The sequence below is a fragment of the Peromyscus leucopus genome, chromosome 4 (genome assembly GCF_004664715.2).
Source record: "Peromyscus leucopus breed LL Stock chromosome 4, UCI_PerLeu_2.1, whole genome shotgun sequence".
Lineage (NCBI taxonomy): Eukaryota > Metazoa > Chordata > Mammalia > Rodentia > Cricetidae > Peromyscus > Peromyscus leucopus.
In genome coordinates this window covers 42,407,907-42,420,815 of record NC_051066.1, presented here as the reverse complement: position 1 = coordinate 42,420,815, position 12,909 = coordinate 42,407,907, and the positions used below count along the sequence as shown (strand labels likewise).

General features: G+C 37.3%; 1 protein-coding gene across 10 annotated transcripts in view; it reads left to right on the top strand.

Annotated features, from left to right (window-relative positions):
- Scn3a (sodium voltage-gated channel alpha subunit 3) overlaps positions 1-12,909 on the top strand; it is a 109,827-nt gene that overhangs the window by 34,195 nt on the left and 62,723 nt on the right. For 5 of the 10 annotated variants that reach the window (XM_028894685.2, XM_028893288.2, XM_028892543.2 and 2 more), the window contains exons 4-11: positions 1,234-1,352; positions 2,618-2,707; positions 5,013-5,141; positions 5,854-5,945; positions 6,765-7,037; positions 7,397-7,460; positions 9,685-9,826; positions 10,560-10,766. In XM_028894685.2, the coding sequence (XP_028750518.1) occupies positions 1,234-1,352; positions 2,618-2,707; positions 5,013-5,141; positions 5,854-5,945; positions 6,765-7,037; positions 7,397-7,460; positions 9,685-9,826; positions 10,560-10,766 (1,116 nt within the window). The other 5 variants (XM_028853558.2, XM_028893989.2, XM_028891792.2 and 2 more) reach the window with 3 other exon arrangements.

Below are 12,909 nucleotides of genomic sequence, written 5' to 3'. Positions count from 1 at the left end.
GCCACTTATAAAAACATCTAACCAGGTTCTCCCAGGAATGAACCCTCTGAGGAAATTGCTACTTGATGGTGATTACAAGCAACATGTGAAAGAGTGCAAAGTAATATACAAAGACTTATTGGCAAGAGAAACAGCTAGGGAATTATTAGAAGGTAGTGTGATTTATCTAGGAAAATGTGAGGGAGGGCGATTTGGCTATTGAGAATGGAAAAAAAGAGATTAAATAATATGACTGCCTGCATATTAGAATTACGTGAGGAGAATGGAATGTTTAAAATATCTAAATACCTGCCTGTCTCCAAAATTTAAGTATGGACAATTCTGAAGTATTCCCAGGACATTCTAGCATGAGGGTGTTTTAAAAACTTCTTTTTGAATAGAGGGTCATGATAGGTGGGTCAACTTGGATGTCTAGCCTTTGCCTCTGATTCTATGAGCATGTCCATCAGAGCCAGAGGGAGGGGTTGACAGGCTCTGACTGAGACTGACAAGGGGATCACATGGTTGGAACAGAGACAACTCCAGTGGTAAAAAATAAAGCGTGATCCATCCCGGGGGCCTTGATCGGTAGTCACGGGTCTGCATAGCTTAAATGCTAAGGTGATGATTGTATGCTTCAGATCGTAGACTTTTAACTATGACGTGGCCTTTGAAGTCATGCATTTAAAATTAATTTCCAATGCAGCTGTCTTTCTCAGCATAAGCTCCAAAGTGGGTCCTTCTCCACCCACAAAATCAGGTTCCGTGACTTACCTAAATATTTTAAATCAGGGGAGCAGCTACAGAGATGAAGGGAGGCCACCACAAAATTGGGGTTAGAACTTTGATATGACAGAAATATTTAGAAAAGATTATTTTAACAGCTCTGCATACAGAATAACCTGAAAAGTCACCAAAGCTGGAGACAGATGGCAAGCTTCAAATAGAAGTGAACTCTGTAAGGCTGTAGAGTTTGACTTAAAAGAATGTGTAGGGCTATCAGTTTGTATCAACAAGTTTGGAGGCTTAGAGACTGGCCAGGTACTGGTCAGCTGGACCTTTACTGTGGCTGGATGTTTAGAGGAGAAACACGGAGCCTGTGTCTAGTAAACAAGATATGTGTTATGTTCCAGCCGATCTAAAGGAACATGTTTAAACAAACGAATCAGGTAAGAGTTCTTGGTGTGAGTTGGAAATGCTTTGAATAAACCCAAATGTCTGATTTAGTAATCTCCCTCATATTTTCTCTTTCAGACTTTCGTGGTGTTGAATAAAGGGAAGGCAATCTTTCGATTCAGTGCCACCTCTGCCCTGTACATCCTAACTCCGCTAAACCCCGTTAGGAAAATTGCTATTAAGATTTTGGTACATTCATATCCTTTTCATGTGAATTGTTCAAATGCTATTTCTAATGGTTGATTTTCAATAAAACACCTTTCTCATATTTTAATATTTATAAAATTTCTTTGCAGCGAATGATAACATTGTTAGTTTAAGAGATTGATTTCCATTGGTCTTCTGTTATTTATATAACAAGTTTATCATAAAATTATTACCATGGTTCTAGAAGCAAATATGAAGCCATGCTAGAAAGCATGTCAACGGACCATATTGTGCAGCAGAAACAAAAGCAAACCCTAGCCTATTACAGTTGTTATAGTGTATACACTATATAGCATATAGAGTTAGTGTCACTATACATATTAACAAATGCTCCAAAATTCATGTCTTAATTGGCTGTCTACCATCAGCAAATTTGCCTCCATTTCCCCTCATCAGCCTTACTTACACTCCTTTCTTGCTTTCTCCCTTAATTTCTTCATTCTGTAAATATTATGAAACTGCTACATATCTATGTACCTGGATAATAATATATCAAAAAGTCATCAACCTTCCAACTCCTTTTGGGCCTAGGATATGGTTCAGTAGTAAAATACTAACTCAGCATGTTAAAGGTGCTGTAATGGATTCCCAGTATGACATACACATGTGCAAATTATAACAGCAAAAAAAAAAATACATGTGATGGGAAGACTAAGCATAGATTATAATAGATTTTGAAGCAATGACAAAATAGGTTTAGGGTGGTATTTAATAGTGGGCATTTTCTATAGACAAATTCAAAACAGGCATTTAGAACGCAAAACATATTATCATATGGTCACCGCAAATAGGCGGTAACCTTTTGAAGTACGTAAGGATTCTCTCATTCTGAAGTTTTATATTAGAAAGGTTTATATTTTAAAATAAAATGATTTGTCACATGAACTTCCTTGTAGTGAAGTCTGTATTGAAATAGCAAGAACAATGCTCCTGGCAGAACAGCAAATGATACCACCTTGTTAGCACAAAATAACACCCCTATACCTGCTGTAAAGTATAAAGAAATGAGTTCCATCACTGTCATCACCATGAGCCTGCTGCAGGAGCTGTTTAGAAGAGAATTCCTAATCAGTGTAAACTTTTTAGAAAGAATATCAGGCCATATGAAAGGCTTTGACTTCTCTCATTAACCGTTGTCTTAACCCAGCTAAGTAAGATTAATTTCACAGTTAACTCATGTTTTTGAATCTTTTGTGTTGGGTAAGTTTTACATGTCTATAATGAATCGACATTTTATTCCTTAACTACAGTCTACTTTATTCAGCATGCTTATCATGTGCACTATTTTGACCAACTGTGTGTTTATGACATTGAGCAACCCTCCAGACTGGACAAAGAATGTAGAGTAAGTAGGAACAACTTCTTGAAATGAAGAAAATACATTCAGATTCTCTCACAATCTCTTTGTGGTAATGGTCTGACTTGTGGCTTTTATTATCGTAAGTCAGGCTAAACACTTCTGTCTTTTGAGTCTATAGTTTTGAGAATGATGCCCAAGCAAATGACTTCAATTTTTATTATTAGCACTTTCAGAGATTACTATGAAAATTTACTATGCCATTCTAAGCCACCATTCATTAATGATTTATATTTTAGCAAAGGATCATTTAGAATATTTGAAAATATTTTCTATATGTTATTGTCGTAGTGGATCCTGTCTGTAGATTGAAGCAGCCCTTTCAGCCACAATACCAGGTGCCATTTAAGACTTACAGCTAACAAAATAGAAACAACTGTAAAAACATTTGTACATAAACTTTTTCTAATAAGACTAATTGAAGCATTTAGTCACAGATAAATTTCATTTAATTTTAATAATATAACACTAAAAGCTAAGTCAGGGGAATATTTAGATATGAATCTTTTTATTTTTTTATGTGTATGACTGTTTTGTCTGAATGTATGTCTGCATACCATGTGTGTGTGGTGCCCAAGGAGGACAAAAGAGGATATTGAATGCCCTGGGACTGGAGTATAGAATGCAACCTGGGTCCTTTGGAAGGCAGTCATCTGTCTAGACTCAAGTGTCTCGTTTTAAGGGAAAATAGTAACTTAAAGATGCTATACATACTATCAAAACAGTCTTAGCATTACAAGAGTTTCGGGTTTGAACATTTCTGTTAAGTAACTGTACAACTTTTCTAATCCACTACATATGGTAGTTTTTGCATCACAGTAGGGAAACAAGCAAAATTGTGGTTGTCACTGAAAAAAAAATTTTAAAAATTTAACAAGTGAAACCAAACAGAAATAAATCTACATGGAGTCGAAGGGGGAAAAAAATAAGACAATAAGAAACCTCAGTTCTGAGGTGAAGGTAGAGGTTAAGTCATGCAGTACACAAACATCTAAATTAAGGCACAGCTCCACACAAGCGTGGTGTGGTAAAATGCATCTCCTCTTAATAGTCAGCTACTTCGTAAGCGGCGGCCATTATACTTACTTCTCCTGTAACCACCTGAGCTTGGTGAGGGTGAGGGATGGAGAGAAAAAGTACTTGGGAAACTGAATGTGATGATTTCTGCATCTGTTTCTTCGTTCCTCCCTACGAGGGAACATCTCACGAAAAGCCTTTCATAAACACCAATCCTAACACTCCGCTCATATAAGCGATTTGTAGGCTGGAAAACACAATGAGTTGCCATAAGAAAATCAAATGTTTCCATGACTTAGATGAAATATTCTAAAAAATAAGCTCAAATTGTACTTTTAAAGAACGTGGTGTTTAAAAACAAGTACTCTCCACTATTTTTGGAAGAAACAGAAATAACTTAAATTGCCATCACTCAGAGAAATGGGCTAGAATACACAATGATAGACCATACACTCAAAAGCTGTTTGCCCTTTGAAGGCTGAGATTAGGATTCAAACAAGCTTGAATATGAAATTATATTGAAGAATTTAGTATATGTGATCTGAAGATGTTAGGCAAATACAGACATGAGATCCTAGAAAACTAATGCATGTTACGGGATCATAAATGCATACATGAAGGAGACACAGGGACCGGTCAGGGCAGTTTTATAGATCTGTACCTGACTCAAGAATGAAAAATAAAATCTATCAGTAGCCTTAAAAGAATTTAACCATTAGAAAACTTGAAGAGGAATATTTCAATAAAGGTGCATGAGTCCACACTAGGATGCCTCTCAAAGGAGACATCTACTATGTGACTACTGAAAATTACATTTGACTAGTTATTTTTACTTGTCCCCTAGCAGTTAGAACACTACCCTTTAGGCTTACATTCTACTTCTGTAGATACTCCTAAGAGCTCAAGATTAACGGTAATCCACAAAATAGGGGAAACCATTATCCCTTTTATGAATATCTTTATTAATTCTTTGAGAATTTTGTATAGGGTGTTTTGATCATATTCACCCTCCCTAACCCCTCTAAGAAACTATTGTTCTAAAACATAAGTAGTTTAGCAACAAGTTTTGAAGAATATATTTATGACAAATACATTATTTTCTCTTTAGTTTAATCCTTTACTCAGTCTAATAAGAATAATTAAGATTCTTGGGTAAGTACAAAAAAAATAAAGTTTTGGAAAATTTAAAAAGAAAATGCTCGGGTTTGCCATGCTAAAACTATCTCTTCTATTTCCGCTCTACAGTTGCTAACTGTGCCTTGGGTGCTTTTCCTAGGTATACATTCACTGGGATCTATACCTTTGAGTCTCTTATAAAGATTTTGGCAAGAGGGTTTTGCTTAGAAGATTTCACATTCCTTCGTGACCCATGGAACTGGCTGGATTTCAGTGTCATCGTGATGGCGTGAGTAATTATTTTTATCTGATAAATTCTAAGGAATGAACTAACCTTATAAATTAAGGAATTAACCTTATAAATCAAGTTAAGATATGTTTTGAATACAGAGCTTTCTTGTTAGTCAACTTAACTCAATGCCATATACATTATAATAATACACATCAGACTAAATATTAGAAGGTAGATATGTCTAGCAAATTAGCAACACATGGAATTATTTTATTGTCCCATAATCTTTGAGCAATAACTGGAGTTTCTTCATATCCTGCCATCTTTATCTTCATCAAAATCAAGTTACTCATTAACTACAATTTAATAGAAACTACCGTGCTGCAATAAATTTTGCAAACAATCATCTTTATGTAAATGAAATAAAGCAATATTTTTTCCCTTAAAGGCAGCTTTCAGCCTTTGGCACCCTGAGCTTTATATCAATTTTGTTTGTGTATCTCAAGGGGCTCTAGATGCCAACCCAGCATTAGTTACTTAAAATGAACTTTGCCAAAACTATCTGTAACTCTGATTTAATCCTACAGGTATGTAACAGAATTTGTAAACCTAGGCAATGTTTCAGCCCTTCGAACTTTCAGAGTCTTGAGAGCTCTGAAAACTATTTCTGTAATTCCAGGTAAGAAGAAACTGGTGTAAGGTGGTAGGCCCTTATATCTCCAACTTTTCTTGTGTGTTATTGTGTTTGTGTGTGAACTCCCTATTACAGATATGTGACAGAGTTTGTGGACCTGGGCAATGTCTCAGCGTTGAGAACGTTCAGAGTTCTCCGAGCATTGAAAACAATTTCAGTCATTCCAGGTGAGAGCTAGGTTAAACACCGAGGCTGACTTTAAGCATACCATAATAATATTGGAGTTGCAAACCCACCATTGGCCTTGTTGCTTGTTATTTGGGTCCATCACATTCAAGAATGCCAAAGAGTGTTTCTGTGTTGGTTCATTTCCTTAAAGTGTTGGCAATTTCAACCTTATTCATAAAGTCAGCCTCTGAGTTTAACAGAAAGTTGCATGAGACATCCACATCTCATCAATGAGTGTTTTTGTAAACCCTCTCTTGCATTTAAGATGTGTGTCTTTTCTTCCGCACTCTAATAAAGCTTTGCTATCAATGGCTTTACTGACTGCCTTGTATTTTACCATTTGCTCCAGATCTATTTCAAAAATAGATCATAATTAATAAAAGAGAAAAGGTTATGGAGCAGCATGTGTGTGGCATGGGATCTTTACAGTCTTAAAATTCATTTTGCCTTTTAATCACCGCTTCCTTTAGGCTGGCATAAAGGATGGGTTGGGAGAAACAGCTTCACCAAACACAGTAATTGAAAGAAAAAGCAACTGCAATTTAGTTTCCTACATGTTTGTGGCAATACATGATATCACACAGAAAGAACTTCCCGAAGACTAGGGGACAGTGGTTCAGAACCTTGTGGCAGCATGGTATTCATATAGAAAGTCAGCCTTTCATCTGTTTCCAAGTCATGAGGCTGTCCATAAAGCTTCTATGTTCATGTAGCTGAGCTGCCCTTCATGGGAGGTGGAGAATGTGTGTACCTAGGAAGAGGAAATCTTGTCATATGTCACACTGCCCCTCAGCTGACAGAGAGTTCTCTCTCCAAAGGTTTAAAGACCATCGTGGGGGCCCTGATCCAGTCGGTGAAGAAGCTGTCTGACGTCATGATCCTCACTGTGTTCTGTCTCAGTGTCTTTGCCCTAATCGGCCTGCAGCTCTTCATGGGCAACCTGAGGAATAAATGCTTGCAGTGGCCCCCGAGCGATTCTGCTTTTGAAACCAACACTACTTCCTACTTCAATGGCACAGCAGATTCAAATGGGACATTTGTTAATGTAACAATGAGCACCTTTAACTGGAAGGACTACATTGCGGATGACAGTAAGACACACAGCCGCTATCCGTTAGCCTTAGTGTGTTGCTGAGGGAGTTTTCAACTACAAACAATTCAGACTCCATGAGTGAAGCCTCTTATTGGTGTAGTGTGTTTGTGTGGCGGGGGGGGGGGGGGTACACCTGTGCACAACGGCACACACAAAGAGGTGAGAGGGATTGTGGGGGTCAGTTCTCTCCTTCAGCATATGTGTCCTGGGGATCAGGTTCAGGTTATCAAGGTCAGAGGCAAGCACCTTTATCTACCCACTGAGTCCTCTCATCTCACCACCCCCCAACTTTGCTCTGTTTTTTAATGTAAATAGAATTTAATATGAAATCAAATTGGTCATTCTTTATATTAACAGGCCATTTTTATGTTTTGGATGGACAAAAAGACCCTTTGCTCTGTGGAAATGGCTCCGATGCAGGGTAAGAAGGACGTAATAATAACAACAACAGGAATAATAAAGATGTAGAAATTTTATTTTATAAAGGTGGGAGAAATGCCTTATGTGTAAATAATAAGAATGACTGCCTCTCTAGGAAGTGCAATTTCTAAATCATAGATGATCGTTGGTAAGAGAGTTTGGAAAATACTTAGAAAATAAATAGCCATGCCACAACAAGGCTAGATAGAGAGCCAGTTATTTAGGAAACACATTTACACAGAAATCTGCAAGCTACTATTTTCCTCAGCTGTATACATGAAGCAATCCAAACTGGAAGTAGCCATGATGTCATTGCCTATCTAAATAAACACATACACTGTTGTATGCACACAGAATCCAATGTTGTTAAGTGATAAATGAATCTGAAACTCACGTCCATATGAGAGAAAGGAAAATAAATTCAACCTGAAAAAGCTACATACTCTCAAGATTACAATCATACCGTGTCTGAAAAGGACAAAACAGCAAAGATGAACAAAAGGTCAGAGTTTAAAGGGACTTTTGATGGAGAGTGAGCTAGGTGAAGAACACAGTATAGTTAAGGTGGGAACAGTACTCTGTATGAGTCTTTAATGGTAAATATATTAAGCACTTGTCAAGCCATGGAACACAGAGGGGAAAGTAATTAAGTAATTGATGCAAACTTTAAAACTCATTGGGAGGCTTGGGGATTCCAAGATGAAATTAATATATATATACACATATGACAAGAGAATTTAAAGATAGAACAGATATGTGAAATAACCTAAAAAATGTGAGGTAAACAGAAAATGAGTGAATGTGCTACCTTTCTCTTAGGATATGAGCAGAGTCTGTGACACTAAAGAGAAAGGAGCAGTTGCCTAGCAATAAAGTGTTTCCCACAATAGCATGGATGGCCAATCCTGAAGCCCCTGTACATGTACACTGGTATTGAACAACTGAGAAAATGGAAAGAGATGGTAGGAGCCAGGCTGTTCACTGTGAGAGTGACAAGTTACAAGCAACGGATGAGGTCTAGAATGATCCTTGTGCTGAAGGGTTAGAGTTTGAGATAGGAGATGTACTCCAAGTGCGGCTGAATATAAACACAAATGGCTACATGGGCAAATATTTATGTGTTTATGTGTGTGCGCATCATGAGTGAGAATGCACACAAGTACTTTATTATTCTATCAGCTGAGAGGTCCAGAAGTACTGATAGCTCAGTAACAATAGACACCAAGTGCCACCCAGACTTTGGTTTCTGATACTGCTCTCATTAAGAGGAATCAGGGTTGCTTAGAGGAGTGCTCAATTCTAATGCTCTCTCAAGAAATAGAAAAAGATTAGTCTGAAATATACGAGAAGGTTAAAAAGTGCTGCAGGGTAAAAGGTATGAAATCATGGAGGTTGTCTGTTACAAGCACCAGCTCAAACAGCTCCCAGAGGTCAAAGATGGGAATTTTTAGCAAGAAATAAAATATCATTCAAATTATAAAATAAATACCTATGCCTATATACTAAAGAAAAAAACTTAGAGACTGCAGACAAATACCCCATGCAGTAAAGTACCACGTAGATTTTTGAACATGCCTTGCCTTTAAAGAGATTGTCTCTTAGTTTTTAAGTGTGCATGGCATTCTCACTTTGTTCCAAAGAGTCGAGTCTAGACAGGGAGGAAAATGTAAACTCGAGTGGAGAAACCTATCTGGGATAAAAGGATGCTAAGGAAAAAGTGAGTAAAGATCCGAGTTGATGATGATGTATTGACGTTAAGACCTGAGCATCAGGATGCAGGAAATTCTACTGTCGTCACAGTTTCCATAAAACTAAGTGTTTTGAAATGTGAGGTTATTTCAGACAACTCTACAGAACTGGCTAGCAGGCCATCTTGCTGACTTATGCCCCTCATCTGCTGACACTTTCTCCTTAATTTTAAATTATTGATTCTTACCACTTTGTGAAGCATGCATCACAATGACATCAGAACAGGACTGTCTGGCCGCTACACTCTGGTCTTTCCAAATGGCCATAAATTGGACTCCCTTGTTCTTCCGTATTCTGCTGCTGTCTCTTAACAAATTTCACCTGTGAGCAACCAGCTAAAGTGCTGTGGAAACGAAAGCCTCGTCGTCATCGATAATAACTTTGGCTTTCGACAATTCCTATAAATAAAGAGTGATTGGTGGAAATAGCTGCGCTTTCGCTGACACCCCGCCATTGTTTTTTTCTTTCTTTCACAGACAATGTCCTGAAGGGTACATCTGTGTGAAGGCTGGGCGAAACCCCAACTACGGCTACACGAGCTTCGACACATTTAGCTGGGCCTTCTTGTCTCTGTTTCGACTCATGACTCAAGACTACTGGGAGAATCTTTACCAGTTGGTATGAACTAAATGGCATGAGTAGGATTTGTGTTGGTGAACTCATATAAAATTCTTAGTACTGATTTGTAACACTCAGGGATATTAAGGAGGTCATACTAGAGAGTGGATGTGCCTAGAATCCTCCTCAGTCTTCTCTCCTCCCCTGCCCTCCTCTTCCCTCCTCTTCCCTCTCCTTCCTGTCTTGCCCCCACCCCATCTCTTTTATATACAAACACACACATACACACAATATAGTAAGTTTATTAGATAAAAGGCCCTCTGCTATGGGCTTCATTCTGGAAGTATATATAGGAATAGATACCTAAAAACATGGAGAGTTTCTCACATGAAGCATATACATTCATATATGTACTCAAACATACACGCACTATGAAAGTACATGTATAGAATTTATTATATGAAATTAATTTAGCTGAATCTGTAGAAGTATGACATTTATATTATGGTCCTACATTAGAAAGCCTAATAGCGATAATTTAATATAAATCAAACAAGTACTGTTTTGAAATGTTTTTATATCAAATGACATGGCAATCATACTGCTGATTATCTGATTGTTATGTTTATGTGTATGTATTTACTCATTTAACACCAGAAATTATTTGGTGAAAATAGTTGTATATAAAAAAAAAACATTGATTTCCTGATTTCTAACTATGGTAGTCTGATTTTTATTTGGGGATATTATATTATATTAAAGCATCAATGAAATTATCCTTTCTCTACACTAGACATTACGTGCAGCTGGGAAAACCTACATGATATTTTTTGTCCTGGTGATTTTCTTGGGCTCTTTTTATTTGGTGAACTTGATCCTGGCCGTGGTGGCCATGGCCTATGAGGAACAGAATCAGGCAACCTTGGAGGAGGCTGAACAGAAAGAGGCAGAGTTTCAGCAGATGTTGGAGCAGTTGAAGAAGCAGCAGGAGGAGGCTCAGGTATGGAGTGGCTGTCAGCTCTTTGTTGCTATTTCAGTTTCGTACTAGGAGTCTTTGGCCATCATAACTAAGCCAGGGCTACCATTTTGTACTGTATGTAGCTATTGGCATTGGAAAACTGCAAGCTACTGCAAGTTTTATCGTTCATAAAACTGGAGTCAAATAAACTTTTTACACATCATATACCATAGAGAAATTAGCTAGTAGGCAAAATTACATTAAGGTTAAGGCTGATTATGCAATATTCTCATGGAAACTGAGGGTGGGATTTGAGAAATATAATTGAGATTTCCAACTAATAACATTGCATTCCAATAGCCGAAGTTGGATCCTGAAGTTAATTCATCTCTAAAGTTTTTAAGAAACCTCTGTGAATGGCTACATTTCAGACTTCCTTGGAGTTTCTGTATTACCAAGAGAGTTTGTTGTTGTTTAAATTAAGGTACCAGAGAGGCATCTGAAATCAAGTAACAAGACTTTCAGTGTTGAAGTTTATGTAGTGACTGTGTAATGTAGTACAAAGTGACTAAGGCAGTCACAAGTTGAAGAGATGGGAACACAGGACTGGACTGAAAGCTGTGGGGTGGCCACTCTAGTTTCTGCAAGAAGAAGGTTGTGAGTCGATGCACTGGGAGCCTGGCTGCTATCTCTTACTGTTGTGGTTCCCAGTTCCTTTCCTCCTGCCACTGATGACACTTGGCATGGTTAGTCTTTGTGTAGGCCTTGCTGATGAGGATTTTTGCTGTTATAATTTGTAGTTTTCTAACAACTAATGAAGCAGAACAACTTTTTAAGTTTTTACTTTTCTTCCATGCCTTTCTTTATGAAGTGGTTACTGAAATCCTCTTCCTTTATATATATATTGCTTTGTTTTCATTTTTTAGGTTGTTTGTTTTTTTTACAGAGTCTAAAGTGGTTTTATACACTACGGTTACAAGTCTTTTGCATTTGCTGGAGCTGTTTTTCCACCTGATAATGGGTTTAAAGCAAATGTTTTTATTCTGCTGAAGCAGAATTCATTACTTTTTTTTCTTTTTTAATGCTTTTGGTGTGGCAGCTAAACTACTTATTAAATAAATGCCTCAGATTTCCCCCTATATTGGCTCCCAAAGTTATATACCTTTCTGGATTACCTTGTGCTCAATGCCCATTATAAATAAATGTGTGCCTAGAATGTTAGCTGTGTGAATTCTGTTTTGTATACATAGAAAGGTAATCATTTCAAAACTGTTTTGGTACAAAATATCATTTCTCTGCTGAGTTGACTTGACACTTTTGTCAAAAATCATTGCCCAGCTGAGCAGTGGTGGCACACACCTTTAATTCCTGCACTATGGAGGCAGAGACAGGTTGATCTCTATGCATTTGAGGCCAGCCCATTCTACAAAGCAAGTTCCAGTACAGCCAGAACTGTTACACAGAGAAACTCTAAACTCCTGTAGTTTTATATAAGTTTTATAGATGACCTGTCATCACTGTAGCCTTGGTTTTCTTTTCAAGGATATTTTGAGTCTTTGTAGTTCCAAAAAACTTTTAAAATAAGCTTGTCTACACCATATTGGATAGTTTTTCTATCAATATGTTCAAATTGATCATCTCTTGCTATATTGACTAGTTTGGTGTTAATTCCATCTAGTGTACTTTTCTTATCAGACATTGTGGCTGTCTCTAATTAATATTTTGAACATAGATAGCACAGTTGTAGCACCATTTTAATGTTTTCTCTAGTGTCTGTTTCAGTTTTTGTATGTTTTAATTAATTTTTTTTGTATTTTGGGTTACATTTTTTTTTTCTTTTTAAAGTTCTGAAATTCCTCAATTAAATCCTAGAGAATTTATTTTGGATGTCACTGGATACTTTTGCATTCCTGAAAAAATTCTTGGTCTTAGTTATGTGATTTTATTTTTAAGGGCTCATAGACAGTATAAGTTATAGAGTTTATTTTGAGTCATAGAGAAATGTCCTAAGAAAATGTTACCTACATAAACATTAGGTACTAACTTGCCATTTGTTATGAGAGGAGTTCAGGATGTTAGCCGTGGATAACTGGCTATGAGTCTGAGCAAGCAGGACGTTGGCAGCATCACAGAGTTGTGTGTAAACAGGTGCGTGGACATGAGGGACGGCAGGAAACATCTGCCT